Here is a 14,090-nt window from a genome sequence, read left to right as displayed (position 1 = left end):
TAAGTGAACTTTCTTTCGATTGGTCAAATTCAATCTCAATCTCAAGCGTTAGCTTGATTAAATCACACTTGGCGTTTTTGTCTACACCTTTTTTCGATCGTATTTTCAAATCATTCTAATTTGTCCGAGTTCAAACTTGGATCTCCGAAAAAGACCTCCGTTTATTCGATCTTTTATAATAATTTTTTTACATTCACAGCGAATCGATGACTACAATTGTTTCTCGAGGCTTTGCCCCCGTTTTTTTCTATTCGCGAAAATAGATTTTTTCCGATTTATACTCTCTTTTTTTCTTTTTTTTTTCTATAAAAGCGAAATCTTTGCGATTAAGGCAGTATCGTTCAACACGACGCGTACGATTTCCGCTACGATTTAAGCATACGAATTTTTAAGTATAATGTTCCGCGTGCATATCGTACCTCGCTTGCGCACACGAGCTCCTTTTCAAATTGCATATCAGGTACGATCGAATGTCGCGAGTGTACCAATCTTCCGACGATGAATTATTCATTGTGTAAATAATTCATAAATCATTGCGGGCTGCACAAGCCGCGCGAGCAGCAAAACCCGATCGAAAGCTCGAAAGCTTGCCACATGATATTTTTCAAGGAATCTATTAGTGTTTCTTCGCAATATATTGAAACGTTCGACGACATCTCTTTCACCTTTTACAATTTCAATTTTAGACAAAGAGACTTAAACATTTTATAGGTTGAAATCTTAAAGATCGGACCATACAATGGATGCTTTTCATTTAAGGACCTACACGGTCAATAATATTGAATCAGTAATCACTGACAGTACGCATCAATATTTATAGTATTTTTATAATTTTACGCGATCATTATTATTGACAATATATTTCCCTTTTGTTTTACGTACATCATCTATTACACTGTGACATACATTGTGGTATGGATCTTAATAAAGCGATATTAATGCTCGAAAATTAAAATCCAGATCACCGTCAGTATATCTACATCAATTCGTCAACATCAGTCACACACGGTCAGCAATATTGTCAGTATATTTGTTAGTACCGACAGTATTATCGACCGTGTAGGGTCACCCTAATGATGCACAAGGTGGTACAAACCTCATCCTGTCTTTCTTAATAAAAAACGTAGAACGTCAGCTTGTGTCTACTTGCGTCATCAAATACATATATATATGGGAATAAACCCAATCTTTTCGATCCCTCTTCGACAGGTACTCGGTACGATTCCGTGGCTTTGGCCACGAGTTAGGATACACTTCCAGCGGAAGTGTTAAAGTCGTAAAGATCGAAACGATGCCGTAACTGCTCTCCCAGCTCTTCGCTTTCGATACCCACACGCATTTCCGGCGCGAGAACAGTATCGACGCCTAACATCACCGGCGACGAGTGATGCGTCGATCCGAGAGACGTCGAGACCCTCGTAGAAATCCTCCGAATGTTATACACCAAACGCGCTGTAGCGAGGTGGCACTCGTCGCCCCTCTCTCTCTCTCTCTCTCTCTCTCTCTCTCTCTCTCTCTCTCTACCTGACGCGAGAGGAAAAGAGAGGAAAAGAGAGGAAGAATGAGCGAGCGATGTACCATGGGGCGCGAGGGCGGCGTTGCCCGTGTACAAATCACGCAAAGGATGACGCGGCATCCCGGCTTTCCGTCTTCCGTCGCTCCTCCTCGCGCGTGCTGGACGTCGTAGGGCGAGACAGCGTTGTGTGCATGTTGACGACGCTCGACCCGGGGACCTTCGCCGCGCGTATCACCATATCGCAAGTCATTCGCCCTCCGTTCTCTCCTCGGCAGATGCGCCCTTTATATATAATCTTGTACGTCATTAGAATTATTAGACCCCAAAGGGACTTTAGTCGATTTATCGTTAGTAGGAGGGGTTTTGATATATTTGTATATTTTTGGAAACGTTATTCCTCAAAAAGTCCTTCTCGCTAAAGAGTTTTTTGTATTGCATATTTACCGCTATTATTAGCACTGAAAATATTAACATTTTGATAAACGTAGATAATCTATTGCTGATTAAATAAAGAAAAAGTTGTGTATCCAGAAGATAGCATTCGATTACATCGTACGAAACGTAACGTTGTATTAAACAGCGTGACATTGTTTCCTTAGTTCAAAAGTGACATAATGAAAAAAAAAACTTAAGGAAATTATTAATTAATCAAATAATATCGACGGGAAGAATGTATACATATATATTCTTAGAAATATGATCAAATGTCGTCATTTTTGTTATTTTGGTTTTCTGTAATTCCTTAAAAATAATCTTTCTTTATTGCGATTGTCTATAAAATTATAACAATTCGGAATAGTTCATCAAAAGTGACGTAACTTGAAATATCGTCAGAGTTTATATTTACTTCAATGATCAACTACAATGATTCAATTCAGAATAAAACAATTTCTGTTTTAAATTTTAATCGCCAAAATTATCTACTCTAAATGTTTTCTGTAGAAGACTCTCTTTTCTATTTACGAAAACAATCAAATTTCTCTCTCTCTCTCTCTCTCTCTCTCTCTCTCTCTCTCTCTCTCTCTCTCATTCTTGTAGAAAACTTTTAACTAAAAAAATCACATTTTTTTAGTTCAGTTACTTTTGAGATAAGGAACCTATATAATTACACAATGACATCTTTGTAATAATTTAAGTTAAAATTGAGAAATATGAACTAATTAAACGAGTCACGTCTCCTTTTGTTCTCAGCAGACGTCGGACCTGGACACTTTGCTGTGCAGGCAGGATCTCGATCGTCTGCAGAGGTTGGACGAGGATGAATCGGACGCGAGAGATGCGCGGGAGCCGTCCGTGCACATGGAGGACTTCTTCGAGGTCGGCGGACCTACGGCGGTGTGCCGACCACCGCAGGCCAGTTTCGTTTCCTCCAGGAGTCAGCCGGCGGGCGCCGGTCAGGACGACGACGTCTTCCTCAGGCCGCCGCTCTGGGAGGATATCACGTCGAGTATCCAAAAGTTGGATCCGGAAAACGCGGATATGTTGGGTTCGCAGTCTCATATAAAAATGGAGACTGACGATGTGACACCGCCGCCAGTTCTCTCCCCGGTGGAGATCAAGACGGAACCGTTACCGCCACCGCCGACCTTGCATCTCCTCGAGGGACCGGCCACAAATCCCTCGCAGAATCCTTTTCCAAATCCCTCTAGTGTTCAGCACGTCGTGCATCATCGGACGACGACGGCGACAACGGCGACAACGGCGGCGCTTTTCAAGAGCTTTCCCAACAGTAACAACAATAATAATAATAATAACAACAGCAGGACTGTTAATAGTAATAACACGAGCGGGAATAATGCCGGTAGCAATAACGATAACGGCAACGGCGCCAACAGCAACAACAACAGTAACAACAACGGCGGTAGCAATAGCGACTCGTCAACGACCAGTCATCATCAGCCGAGCGGCAACGCGACATCGCCGCTCTACGGCTCGATGACGAGACTGATGTATATTTCGCCGCTGACGCCACCGATCTCCGATCCCAGCTCACCCATCGGCGCCGGTCCACCTAGGCGGACACCGCCACCCCCGTATCCCCAGCCAGGCCCGATTCTGAATCCGGCCCACAGGATCCAACCGCCGTCGATGTCGACCAAGTTCAACAGACGGAATAACCCGGAGTTGGAGAAACGCCGGGTGCACCACTGCGACTTCATAGGTGAATATATGGAATATATGGAATCCTTAAAGAACTTATTGTTATTCTTAATAACAATATCGATGTCGTTAAGAGTTGTAGAATCTTAGAGCGGTATTCATAGTCAGATCTTATATTCAAGACCCGTCTTAGTACAGTTTTAAGAAGTCACGAACCAATCAGAGGGCCTTATTAGCGTCTTAAGATATTTTTTACGACAGTCTTGAAATAAGAGCGAACTACCGCCTACTGAATACCGCTCTAAGGCTCCTGTTCTGTAATTCTTTTTTTTTTAAAGAATTAAAAGAACAACTATACATTGACTTATTTCGTGTATGTGTGTGTGTGTGTGTGTGTGTAACATTAAATTAAATATTAAACTAAAATGTTTAATTTCTGAAATTTTTTTGACAATATTTGTAGATCCGAGTAAATACGCGATAAATATATTTTTGTCACTGTGTCGGCTATTAATTTGATAATATTTTTAATAAGTAATTTGTATTTAAAAAAATAAAACATATGTCGAAACTCCCTGTTAATGCAGCACTTTACAAACATCATATAAGATTTTGACTTTATCGTTTCGATCGCACTCTTTAACTTCGATCTCCGACCTAATTTCTTGTTCTCTGTTTGCAGGTTGTACGAAAGTCTACACAAAGAGTTCGCACCTGAAGGCCCATCAGCGGATACACACGGGTGAGTGAAAACGCTGCTGTACTTTGACGTTTCACGTCGTGCACGTGGTTGCTAGTACAAGGGAGATAACGTTCAAATTAGGGGGAGGGGCTTCCGTGTGTTCTCTGGTAATTAGGTATGTAGCTCATCTACGCGAAGAGAGACGAAGAGTTTGAAAGCGCGAGGTCGAGTAGTCGACGTTTGCGTGTGGGCAGGGCGCGGTCCTCAGCCGTCTCTCTCTCTCTCTCTCTCTCTCTCTCTCTCTCTCTCTCTCTCTCTCCCTCCCCCTCTTTCTTTCTTCTCTCTGTCTCTTCTTTTCCTCTCTCAGTTCCTCCACTGGCATTATTTGCGCGCGGTGTCGCGCAAAGGCGCTTCTATCATATGTAAACGTGGTAAGGGACGCACGAAGCTCTCGTGGTATGCGACTCTCCGCTTAGAGCGAAGCTAGCGACCGACCCACATCTTATCCATGTCCAAGCTTCGCCAACACACGGACGCGAGTCGCGCGGCACCAACACCGGCTGCCGCGCGTAGCTACCTGGACGGACACGCACGCTAGTTCCCACACGCGCGGAGCGCGCGCGAAAGAGCGAGAGAGCGTGAGAGCGAGAGAGATAAAGATGGGCGGAGAAAAGGACGAAGAGATGTGCTTCCCGCACACGTGCCTACGCGGCAGTCGCTCGCGGAATGCAAGCCGGAGGCATCTTAAGTGCGATGTACCACTTTCGAATTGATACCTCGGTGAGTTTTTGCGGTAAACCCGTGTCACACACATCGTCTGAAACGAATCGGTTTCGAACGATATAAAATTTCAAACGATTCAAAAAACGCGCGCAAAGAGGATCAGGGCGAAAGGACAATCGCACGCTTAAATCCTTTTATCCTTCGCTTCGCGCGTGTTTATTTTCTGAAAATTTTGTATATAATTAATAAATTATCTTCTAAATTAATAATTCGACATCTGAAAATGATTAAAACATCTCGTTACCTAATGTAACCTTACGGATTCACATTGAAATATAAATAGATTAGCACGCGACCACCTTTATATACTTGTATATGCGCCAGAGTGTTTCAAACCTCGCCTTTGTATCCTCCGTTTGACATTTGAATCTAATAGGCATGTTTTCCTCTGCGCTCGCGCGATAGATATGCCAGCGATAGATACCAGCTAAATTAATTTACTACCAGCCACTTTGCCGCGACTTGTACATCTTGTCCGTCGATCAATCCTTACGACATTCCGTCGATCGATTAGAACGGAGAACCGATCGATATGCGAGATTGTACGAGGATATTTCAATTTGTCGCGCGATCTCTCGAATACAGGCGAGCGAGAGACACGGCCGAGCCGAGACGGGATCGACGGGGAACGCTTAGCTTCGACGTGGAGGAGAAGCCGAGGGGGGCACGTGGCCCTCGCCACTCGCCACTCGCCACTCGCGCGCGAGTCGGTCGGACGACTCGTGAATGAACCCTCGCTGCACCGCTGTCAATGCACCGTGCCACGAGTCGCGTGTGTTCGACTTCGTTATTAATTCATTTACGTCTAGAAATTATTATTACGTATTATATACGAAAATGATCTTTATAATTAATGCGATAACTAATAGCTGACTCATAATCGACGCGATAAATATAGATTTAATATCATAATTTATATTTAATCGTGACTTATACGTGACTTATAAGTGATGACGGCATAAAAAAAAAATACATAATTTAATTACTTTCATCCTTAATTGAATCAAAGAATGTTATTAATCAAACTATCAAGTTCTAATCATTTTCTGACATTTTTTCATACGTGTTTATCTTCTAAACATTTTTAATAATAATAAATAATTAAGAAATTACTAAATTATCTTCTAATTAGACTGAAGATAATTTAAACATCTCGTTTTCATGATTATACGTGTATATATATATATTGTATATATATATATATATATATATATATATATAACAATATATATATGTATATATAAATATATATAATATATACTTGATTGTTCCAACTTTTAGAATAGTTTTCCGATCTGAAAGAAATCAAAGTTTAAGCGCTATCATTAATCAAGAGATTAATCAAGATCCAGACATTGCGAGAAAGCCCGGTAGCTGAAGAAATCTGGATCAAAGTAGGGCTAGGAAGCGTATTTGGAAAGCAACTTGCCCGCGGAATGGAGCGCTGTCGGCTCTCGGGTGAAAGTGATCCAAAATTAACGGGGACGCCTGGAGACCCCGTAGGTGTCGCCGGTTCGACCGATCGACTCTGGAGACATCGTAATAAAACAATATCATATTTCGCGAAAATCGGACGAATCGAAGAATAGTCACGCTCGCAATTTTACGTTTTAAGCAGTTAAGAATGTTGAAGAGAATTTCTTCGAAATAAAAATGACTTTCATATAAGACTTTCATAAAATCCTCGAGCGTAAATGTTGTCGAAAAGTCGCAAATATTACGTACGTCACACAGAGCTCGTGCCACGTAAATTCCAACGTGCATTGCATTTATCAAGAATTTTATCGAGCGTTTAAACTTCGAAAATATCTTTGCAGAAAGGAGAATAATTTTTATAAATTCACTTTCCATTTCTATACATTCTTATTCTTTTTTTGGGATTATATATTTTAGAACGTTCGACCCGAGAATAGTCATCGAATGTTTTTACGCTTTAGCGGCGAAAAAAGTATAAATTGTAAAATATGATTTTATATGGATAATGTTTAATGTATTTTCCTTGCTTTAAATATGCAATTCCATTGAAAAGCCGCAATATAAAAGGCGTTATATTAATTTATTAAAATCTCTATTTTTTTTTTAAATACTATCATAATAAGCCAAATATTGTACTTAACGTGCTTATTCGGTTTAATGTTAATTTAGTTTCTACTTACTTTTTTCAAAACATTAAATCCATATCCATAATTGTTTCCAAATACTAATAAATCAAAAAAAAAAAAAACAATCAAATATACAATACGTTATTAATAACAGTGATTTTGATTAGAGTATAAAAACACTTTAACTAATCGATTTATTTCCGAGTAAAAAAATCGGATGACTATTCTCCCGGGTTAATCAAGTTATTAATAAAAAAATCTTTTTTTCTGAAATTATTTGTCAGCAGGATAAATGTTGAAGTAGGAATGAACCTGCTAATGTCAGCCGACAGATCGAGAGGAAATTTCGCCGTTCTCGCCGGCGGAGATCCGCGGGAGAAGAATTCTCACGTGAACGCGCGCGATACCGTAAATGGATAGCGCTCGTGGTGGTAGTACCGTTCCTTGGGCTGTGCGTCGCGTGGCACGGTGCGACGTGATGCTGCAGCGCTGAATGCAACTCTCGCGGCGCGCCGGCGAGGACCGGTTAGGGTCGTCTCCGTATGCCGTACCTATAGCGCACGAGAGAGGAACAGGAACGAGCTAGAAGGATGCGTGGGTGTATCTCTCAGCTATCGAGTTCTTTCTTCTCCTCTTCTGTGCGTGCTCGCCCTCCCTCCACCCTCGGATCCCCCGTCGGGCCTCCGCCTCGGTCGCTTTTACTCGCTCAGCCACTCGCTTCTTTACTCACCGTTCCGCGCATCGCTAAAGAATCTTTCGTCGCGATCAAATTCGCGAACGGCTCGGAGAGGCGATTGTTGGCGTAGGAGACATTTAAAGTTTGAACACAGTATACACAGTATATACAGTAGCGCAACTCTCTCTGTCGGCACCTTTGATGTTAGTGTTGGCCAAAATGGAGTGCGCATGCGTGAAATAAGTAAGAGTTATCTAGCGCTACCACGGTTACCACTTAAACTTCTTTCGCTTTTTTCATCCCTTTTTTACTCTGTCAAAATTCCTCGCAAAACTCACTAGATTTATTCGCATCGCAGTCCAACGAATTCGTTGAAGTGCTATGTAGGAACATATTGGAGCATATTAGAGCATGCGACGTGAATAAACCTAATATTATTGCGATGAAATAATTTAAACTTTATGAAAATGGATAAAAATAAATTGTAAATTGAAAAATAAAGAAAAAAATATAGAAAAATTAGGAAAAATGTTAAATTAACTTAAAAATGTATATTTTTTTGTATAAAGATTTTGTATAAAGAAATATTATGTAATTATATATCTATGAAAATGTTATGAGAAAGCTGATATAAAAGAAATTTATATACATATATGTCCAAAAAATAAGTTTAAAATATTGTATAATAAATAAAAAGAAATCCTTTTCGCTCGATTTTCTAGGTTACTTTTGGTTCACTTTTTCACAAAAATTAGACCAATCTCTCGAGATTTCTCACATAACATTTCACCAAATGGACAATACACGTAATACTTCCCTCTAAATTTCTACTCTGAACCATGCTTGGAAGACAAATGTTTAAGTGAAATATTGAAACGCTTATTTAAATAGAGAGAGAAAGAGAGAGAACAATAAAAAAAGGAGGAAAAGAGACGGGGCAACTTACTTATTTCACGCATGCGCACTCCATTTTGGCCAACATAAAATCAGGAGAGTTGCGCTACTGTATACACTGTGGTTTGAATGAATCCCGTAGGTAATTTAAACGCACGAGGTGCGTTTTAAGGATTATGAAAGTGTCTAAAGCGAACCTGTCGAATCCGATTCGACGATCCACCCTCTAGTTCTTGATTATAGCGATTATACATGTTATATTAATTATTACCCATACATAAAGGGACGAATTTCACACATGAAATGAATAACGGAGTATAAACATAACATAAGGCCGCTAAACCAATGAGCGTCTTATGTAAATCAATATGGCGACATTATGCTAGATACTCATTGGTCCAGCAGTTTTACGTTATGCTTAAGCTTTGTTATGCATTTCATGTGTGAAGTCCTTAAGGGCCATCGCACACAAAATGACATAAGCTGCATAAGCATAGCATAACACCGCTGGACCAATGATTATCTGACAAAAAGACACTATATTGATTTGCAGCTCATGTCATTTTGTGGTCCTAAGGCTGGAAGCACAGAATATTGCAGAACGCATTATGATGAATTAAAAGTCAAAGTCCTTCATTTCCTTTCTTTCCATGAAATAAAAGACTCTGATTGGTTAATTTTCTTACGCCTTATGCGTTATGTGTGCATTCCGACCTTTACTAAAAGTATAACATCAATACTACAATTTCGCACTCAACCGTTACATGTGTCGTATTACATTGAATACATTTATATCGAATGCGAAATTATGAACATTTAGTTACATACACAAAATCGTCATTATAACAGATATATAAAAACGTGTATATTTACGTATATATACGTTATATTTGTGTTTACTGAGTAGGTATTCATTAATTTGCCTTTTAATGCGGGACCATGTTCGAGTTGACGATTGGTATCCTCCACTTGTCTCGCTCTGATTCTAAATGTCAATTCCCCAAGTCCGATCTGCGTCCGTATTTCGATGGGCCGAGCATCCAAGTAAATTTTAACGTCAATCGTCGCGCGCGAGCTCTCAATCCCGTTTATATAAAGATAATAACACGCCGTAGGCGCGTGTGAAATAATAATAACAATAAGGAAGGCATACTCCTCGATAATCGGCGAAGCTGAGCGGAATGCGGGCATGTTGGTTCGCATTAGCCGGTTGCAATGTTGCATTCAGTTGCATTCGGCCGGCCGCTTATACTCGCGCGCGGTCCGGCCGGTGCGATTGCGCTAGAATACAGGTGAGCGTGTTGCGGCATGCAGGTACAGTTAAAGGTCACACCGTGCTGCATCTCTCGCAGCTGAGAGGCGCGACGGGGTATATATATATATATATATATATACCTAAGTGTACCGCATCCCGCGGCTCTATCTCACAAAGAGCAACGCTTTGTTCTCTAATAGGTCGCCGCCGTCTCGAAACTCGAACGGAATTCTCGCTCGTGAGACGTACTACGTTCGAGTCGCACCGATTGAACTCCCCTGTACACCGATGTGTGTACGCTCTCGCACTTTCGTGTAGAAAGATATGCCGAGAAGGACTCGAGGACTTGCACGAAGCACTACCGTAAATATGCACCTCGAAATATGTATTTTGTATTAGAAATAACGGAAGAACGTAAAAAAAAAAAAAAATAGATTAGAAACTTGCAGGAATTAATGAAACTCTTGAAATGGAGTATATCACGGAGGAAAGTGATTAAGTGACAAATCAAATTATCCACGTTGTATCTTTACTTAAGAATTAATCGTTCGAAGTAAGTGTAATCGGCGATTCCAACAGCTCATTAGTCGTAATAATTATTATACGGTCGCTCTCTTAGACACGCATCGTTGTGCACGTTTTCACTTATGTCTTTCCTCTTGTTGGCTGTTTCAGGCGAGAAACCGTATCAGTGTCAATGGCCGGAATGCGAGTGGCGATTCGCCAGGAGCGACGAATTGACGCGGCATTACCGCAAGCACACCGGGGCTAAGCCCTTTAAATGCGCGGTCTGCGAGCGCTCCTTCGCCAGGAGCGATCATCTCGCGCTGCACATGAAGCGGCACCTCCCGAAGCAGCACACCAAGTGAAGAGAGTACGAGAGTATGGACAGAGAGAGAGAGAGAGAGAGAGAGAGAGAGAGAGAGAGAGAGAGAGAGATCTTCTCTTTGCTTCCCGTTCGTTCTCGACTACCTGTGTTGGACGCGCGCTGCGTGGTTTTCGCCATTCAGGCTTCGAAGCGCGGAGCTTTACGAAACTAGTTGGTTGGAGAGCATCGAGAGTTTAGAAACGTGTAGAAATTATTAAGAAGAAAAGAAAAAAAAAAAAAAGAAAACTGTTTCTCACACAGATATTATCGTAATTTCTAAATGGAGCGATATCTATGACATTATTATTGCAAGTATTCTACGTTCAGCAGAACAAGCAGTTGCTTTGCAACTATTGTAAGATTCTTCGAGACATGATCGATACAGATTTAGATCCAAGTGAGGAACCAAGGGAGAAATCAATCCGTATTAGAGAATAATTGTAAAACTGCTTTTTCTTTCCATCCCGTTTTTGTTTTGCCGCAAATTCAGCGGATCTTTTGAAATTGACTTTCGATCCGCGGGAACAGCACCTTCGAACGAACTCACGCTCGTTTACGCGATCGTCGATGCAATTGAATTCGCTGCATCCTCCTCGATACGATTATTCCGCTATAGTTTCGGAGTCGGCTGTAGGCCCGATCGTCGATCCCGATTTGCAATATATAATACATATCAAGGGAAGCATTTCGAAGCGTCCCGAACGAAGCCGTCTCGACTCGATCGCTTCGGTTACGCTCACTACTGTTCGGTTAAGCGGTCATGACGAAATACATCCTCGGTGTGGGTGGGTGGTGATCGTGAAATATTAAAAAGGAAATATTTCGTCACAGCGCGCTGTATACTCACTTACGGACCGATTCCTCGATCGAACTGTAGCGTAACTTCACACCGACGGGATGGGCCCCGAGCCTATGCGAAGAGAAGTGAAGCCAATGCTCTTGGAAAGTAAAAGCGAAAACATCCGTCTTAAAAAGGCAGGTTCTTCACTACTAATCTTTCGCATTCATTTCAAAACGTGTTTTACCTTTGATACTTTATCGAAATATTTGCATATTGCGGATGATAAGAATTTTTTTTCTCCCTTCGCAATCTTTTCTACGTATTCTTATTTGCTTGAAGAAATTCAAACGGCAGCTCCGCTATTGTCATTCATATATTTTTCGAAGCTGCATACGAGCCGTCATCTCGCGACGCCGTCCCTCGAGTCCCTCGAGAAATGATTTGCCAGATTAAAGCGACGCTATCTCGAAATTATCGCTATCTCTTAAGCTGGCTGCGACTCGAGATATCCTGTTTGGTGTGTAAACGATCGTCCGTACGATCGTGCTTAAGAGTCGAAGAAGAAGCTTAATCCGCGTCTCGCGCCGCGCGCATCATCATTTCGATAGTCGTCGCTAACGCGAAATTCGCCCCGATATTTACCGAACCTCCTTGATAGCAAGAAACAGATAGATGGAAGAGCGAGTATCACGCTTTGCCGTTATCACGTTCGTATGTGAGAAACGACGCGATATCGTGATGCCTTATGTACAAATTCGCGTAGTCTTGAAGAGATAAGATGTCTTATAGCGGTCGATGTGCGCGTGCACGTGTATGTATGTGTGGGCGAATGTTGCGTCCGTGTGTTATATGCGAGTGTGTATTTATATGCGTATTCTACACGCGCGGTAGTCTATATGTATGCACTTGTGTATACGTGTAAAAAAAAAAAAAGGAGAATATATACAAGAAAAAGCAGAAGATACGCATCTGATAGCCATGTAGCTAGTGTAATATTATCTGTATATTACGCGAAGCGATGGGCCGGGAATAATTCGTTCTCACGCGTGCTCCGATCGATTCGATCCGATCCGATCCATCGCTCGTTGTTCACCGTGCTTCGCGCAAAAGGCGTGTGTGCACGTATGTACACCTTCCGCGTCTAAAACCACGCGCTCTGCGGCAAAAATGCAAGAGACGAAATTTGTAGCGAAATTTGTAGATAGTCAGGGATGGACATTCACGTGGGAGACAATGAATTCTTTTCAGCTTCTGATCTTTTAATTGCGCTACCCGGAAAAAAATGTTGTATACGTGAACATTTTATATATAATTATATGTAATTGTATGTAAAATATGTCAATTTTTTATATATGGAACATTTTTTCCGGGTGGAGACCCCTCGATCGTGAGTATTATTTTTAAAAATAATATTTGCCATCTCTCTCTTTCAATCACCTTGTCCCTTTAATAGTTCCTTGCCTGGCAATGCTTCTATCAAGAGTCCAAAGATTTGTCCCCTTCTTTTTCCTTTTTTGTAGCACTTTTTTATGACCCTAGGACTGTTTCGACCAGGACAACTGATAGTCGGATCAAATGAAACACAGAAAGTAAAGTCGGTTGTAATGTTGGCTAGTTTCGTCAGAGACTTACAAAGTACTTTTATATCCATTCTCGGAGGCTCTTCTGATGCAACTTAACATTAGAAGTAGCGAACCAATCGTAATTAACCGTATTTATTTTTTAGATGATATTATGTTTCCCATGTAAAAGATAGGATTCTGAAATTTTTTTATTTTTTTTCAACAATTGTGTTCTTTATACTGATGAAATATTTCATTTCTCATCGCTTTCTTTATTTTCATATAGTAATTTACTCGCGCTTGATCCTTTCAGTCGGTAAGAAACATTGGTATTTTCAATGTTTAAAGACTTGGCCCGATATCTAAACGCTGAAAGATATAATTTTGTTAACCGATATTTTCAATTGTACAGACGAAGATGTATCTTCCGTTTTCTTTTTAACACGTTATCGCTAGGAAACCGGACTATCCGGCTGCTTCGGCTCTCGAAAAGTTCACGTCCGTCCCTGAAACGCGCGGAGAAAGAGAGGCGTCGGCGAAAAGCGATTTCGCGTATCTGGACGTTCCGTTACGTTCCGATACAAGCACAACAAGCATGTCCCACCTCGGGAGCGCGCGCAGGAGGCCAAAAATTCTGTCCGTAGTCGCCGCTTTGTATACAACGCGCGATCATTATAATAACCGAATGATCGAATCGTTATGTAGTTACGTAGTTACGAACGTTAGACGGAAAACGAAGTAATGTGTCTATTTATATCTGTCTATCCGCCTACCTATCTCGTCACCGCATTCTTCCAAATTGATTCCCTCGAATCGTTATCGTCATCGCCGTTTACTGTCCTTTCTTTCATTGCCTACACCGTGCCGTGGA

General features: G+C 41.3%; 1 protein-coding gene across 3 annotated transcripts in view; it reads left to right on the top strand.

Moving 5' to 3' along the window:
- Window positions 1-12,929, top strand: part of LOC108749016 (early growth response protein 1) — a 57,302-nt gene extending 44,373 nt beyond the window's left edge. For 2 of the 3 annotated variants that reach the window (XM_018487503.1, XM_018487502.1), the window contains exons 3-5: window positions 2,708-3,677; window positions 4,299-4,358; window positions 10,684-12,929. In XM_018487503.1, coding sequence (XP_018343005.1) covers window positions 2,708-3,677; window positions 4,299-4,358; window positions 10,684-10,877 — 1,224 coding nt within the window. In that variant the 3' untranslated portion in view covers window positions 10,878-12,929. The remainder of the gene's footprint in view (window positions 1-2,707; window positions 3,678-4,298; window positions 4,359-10,683) is intronic. The other variant, XM_018487504.1, reaches the window with a different exon arrangement.
- Window positions 12,930-14,090: the final 1,161 nt, after the last annotated feature.

This window comes from Trachymyrmex septentrionalis, unplaced genomic scaffold, assembly GCF_001594115.1.
Source record: "Trachymyrmex septentrionalis isolate Tsep2-gDNA-1 unplaced genomic scaffold, Tsep1.0 scaffold25, whole genome shotgun sequence".
NCBI lineage: Eukaryota > Metazoa > Arthropoda > Insecta > Hymenoptera > Formicidae > Trachymyrmex > Trachymyrmex septentrionalis.
This window is presented reverse-complemented; position numbering and strand designations above follow the sequence as displayed.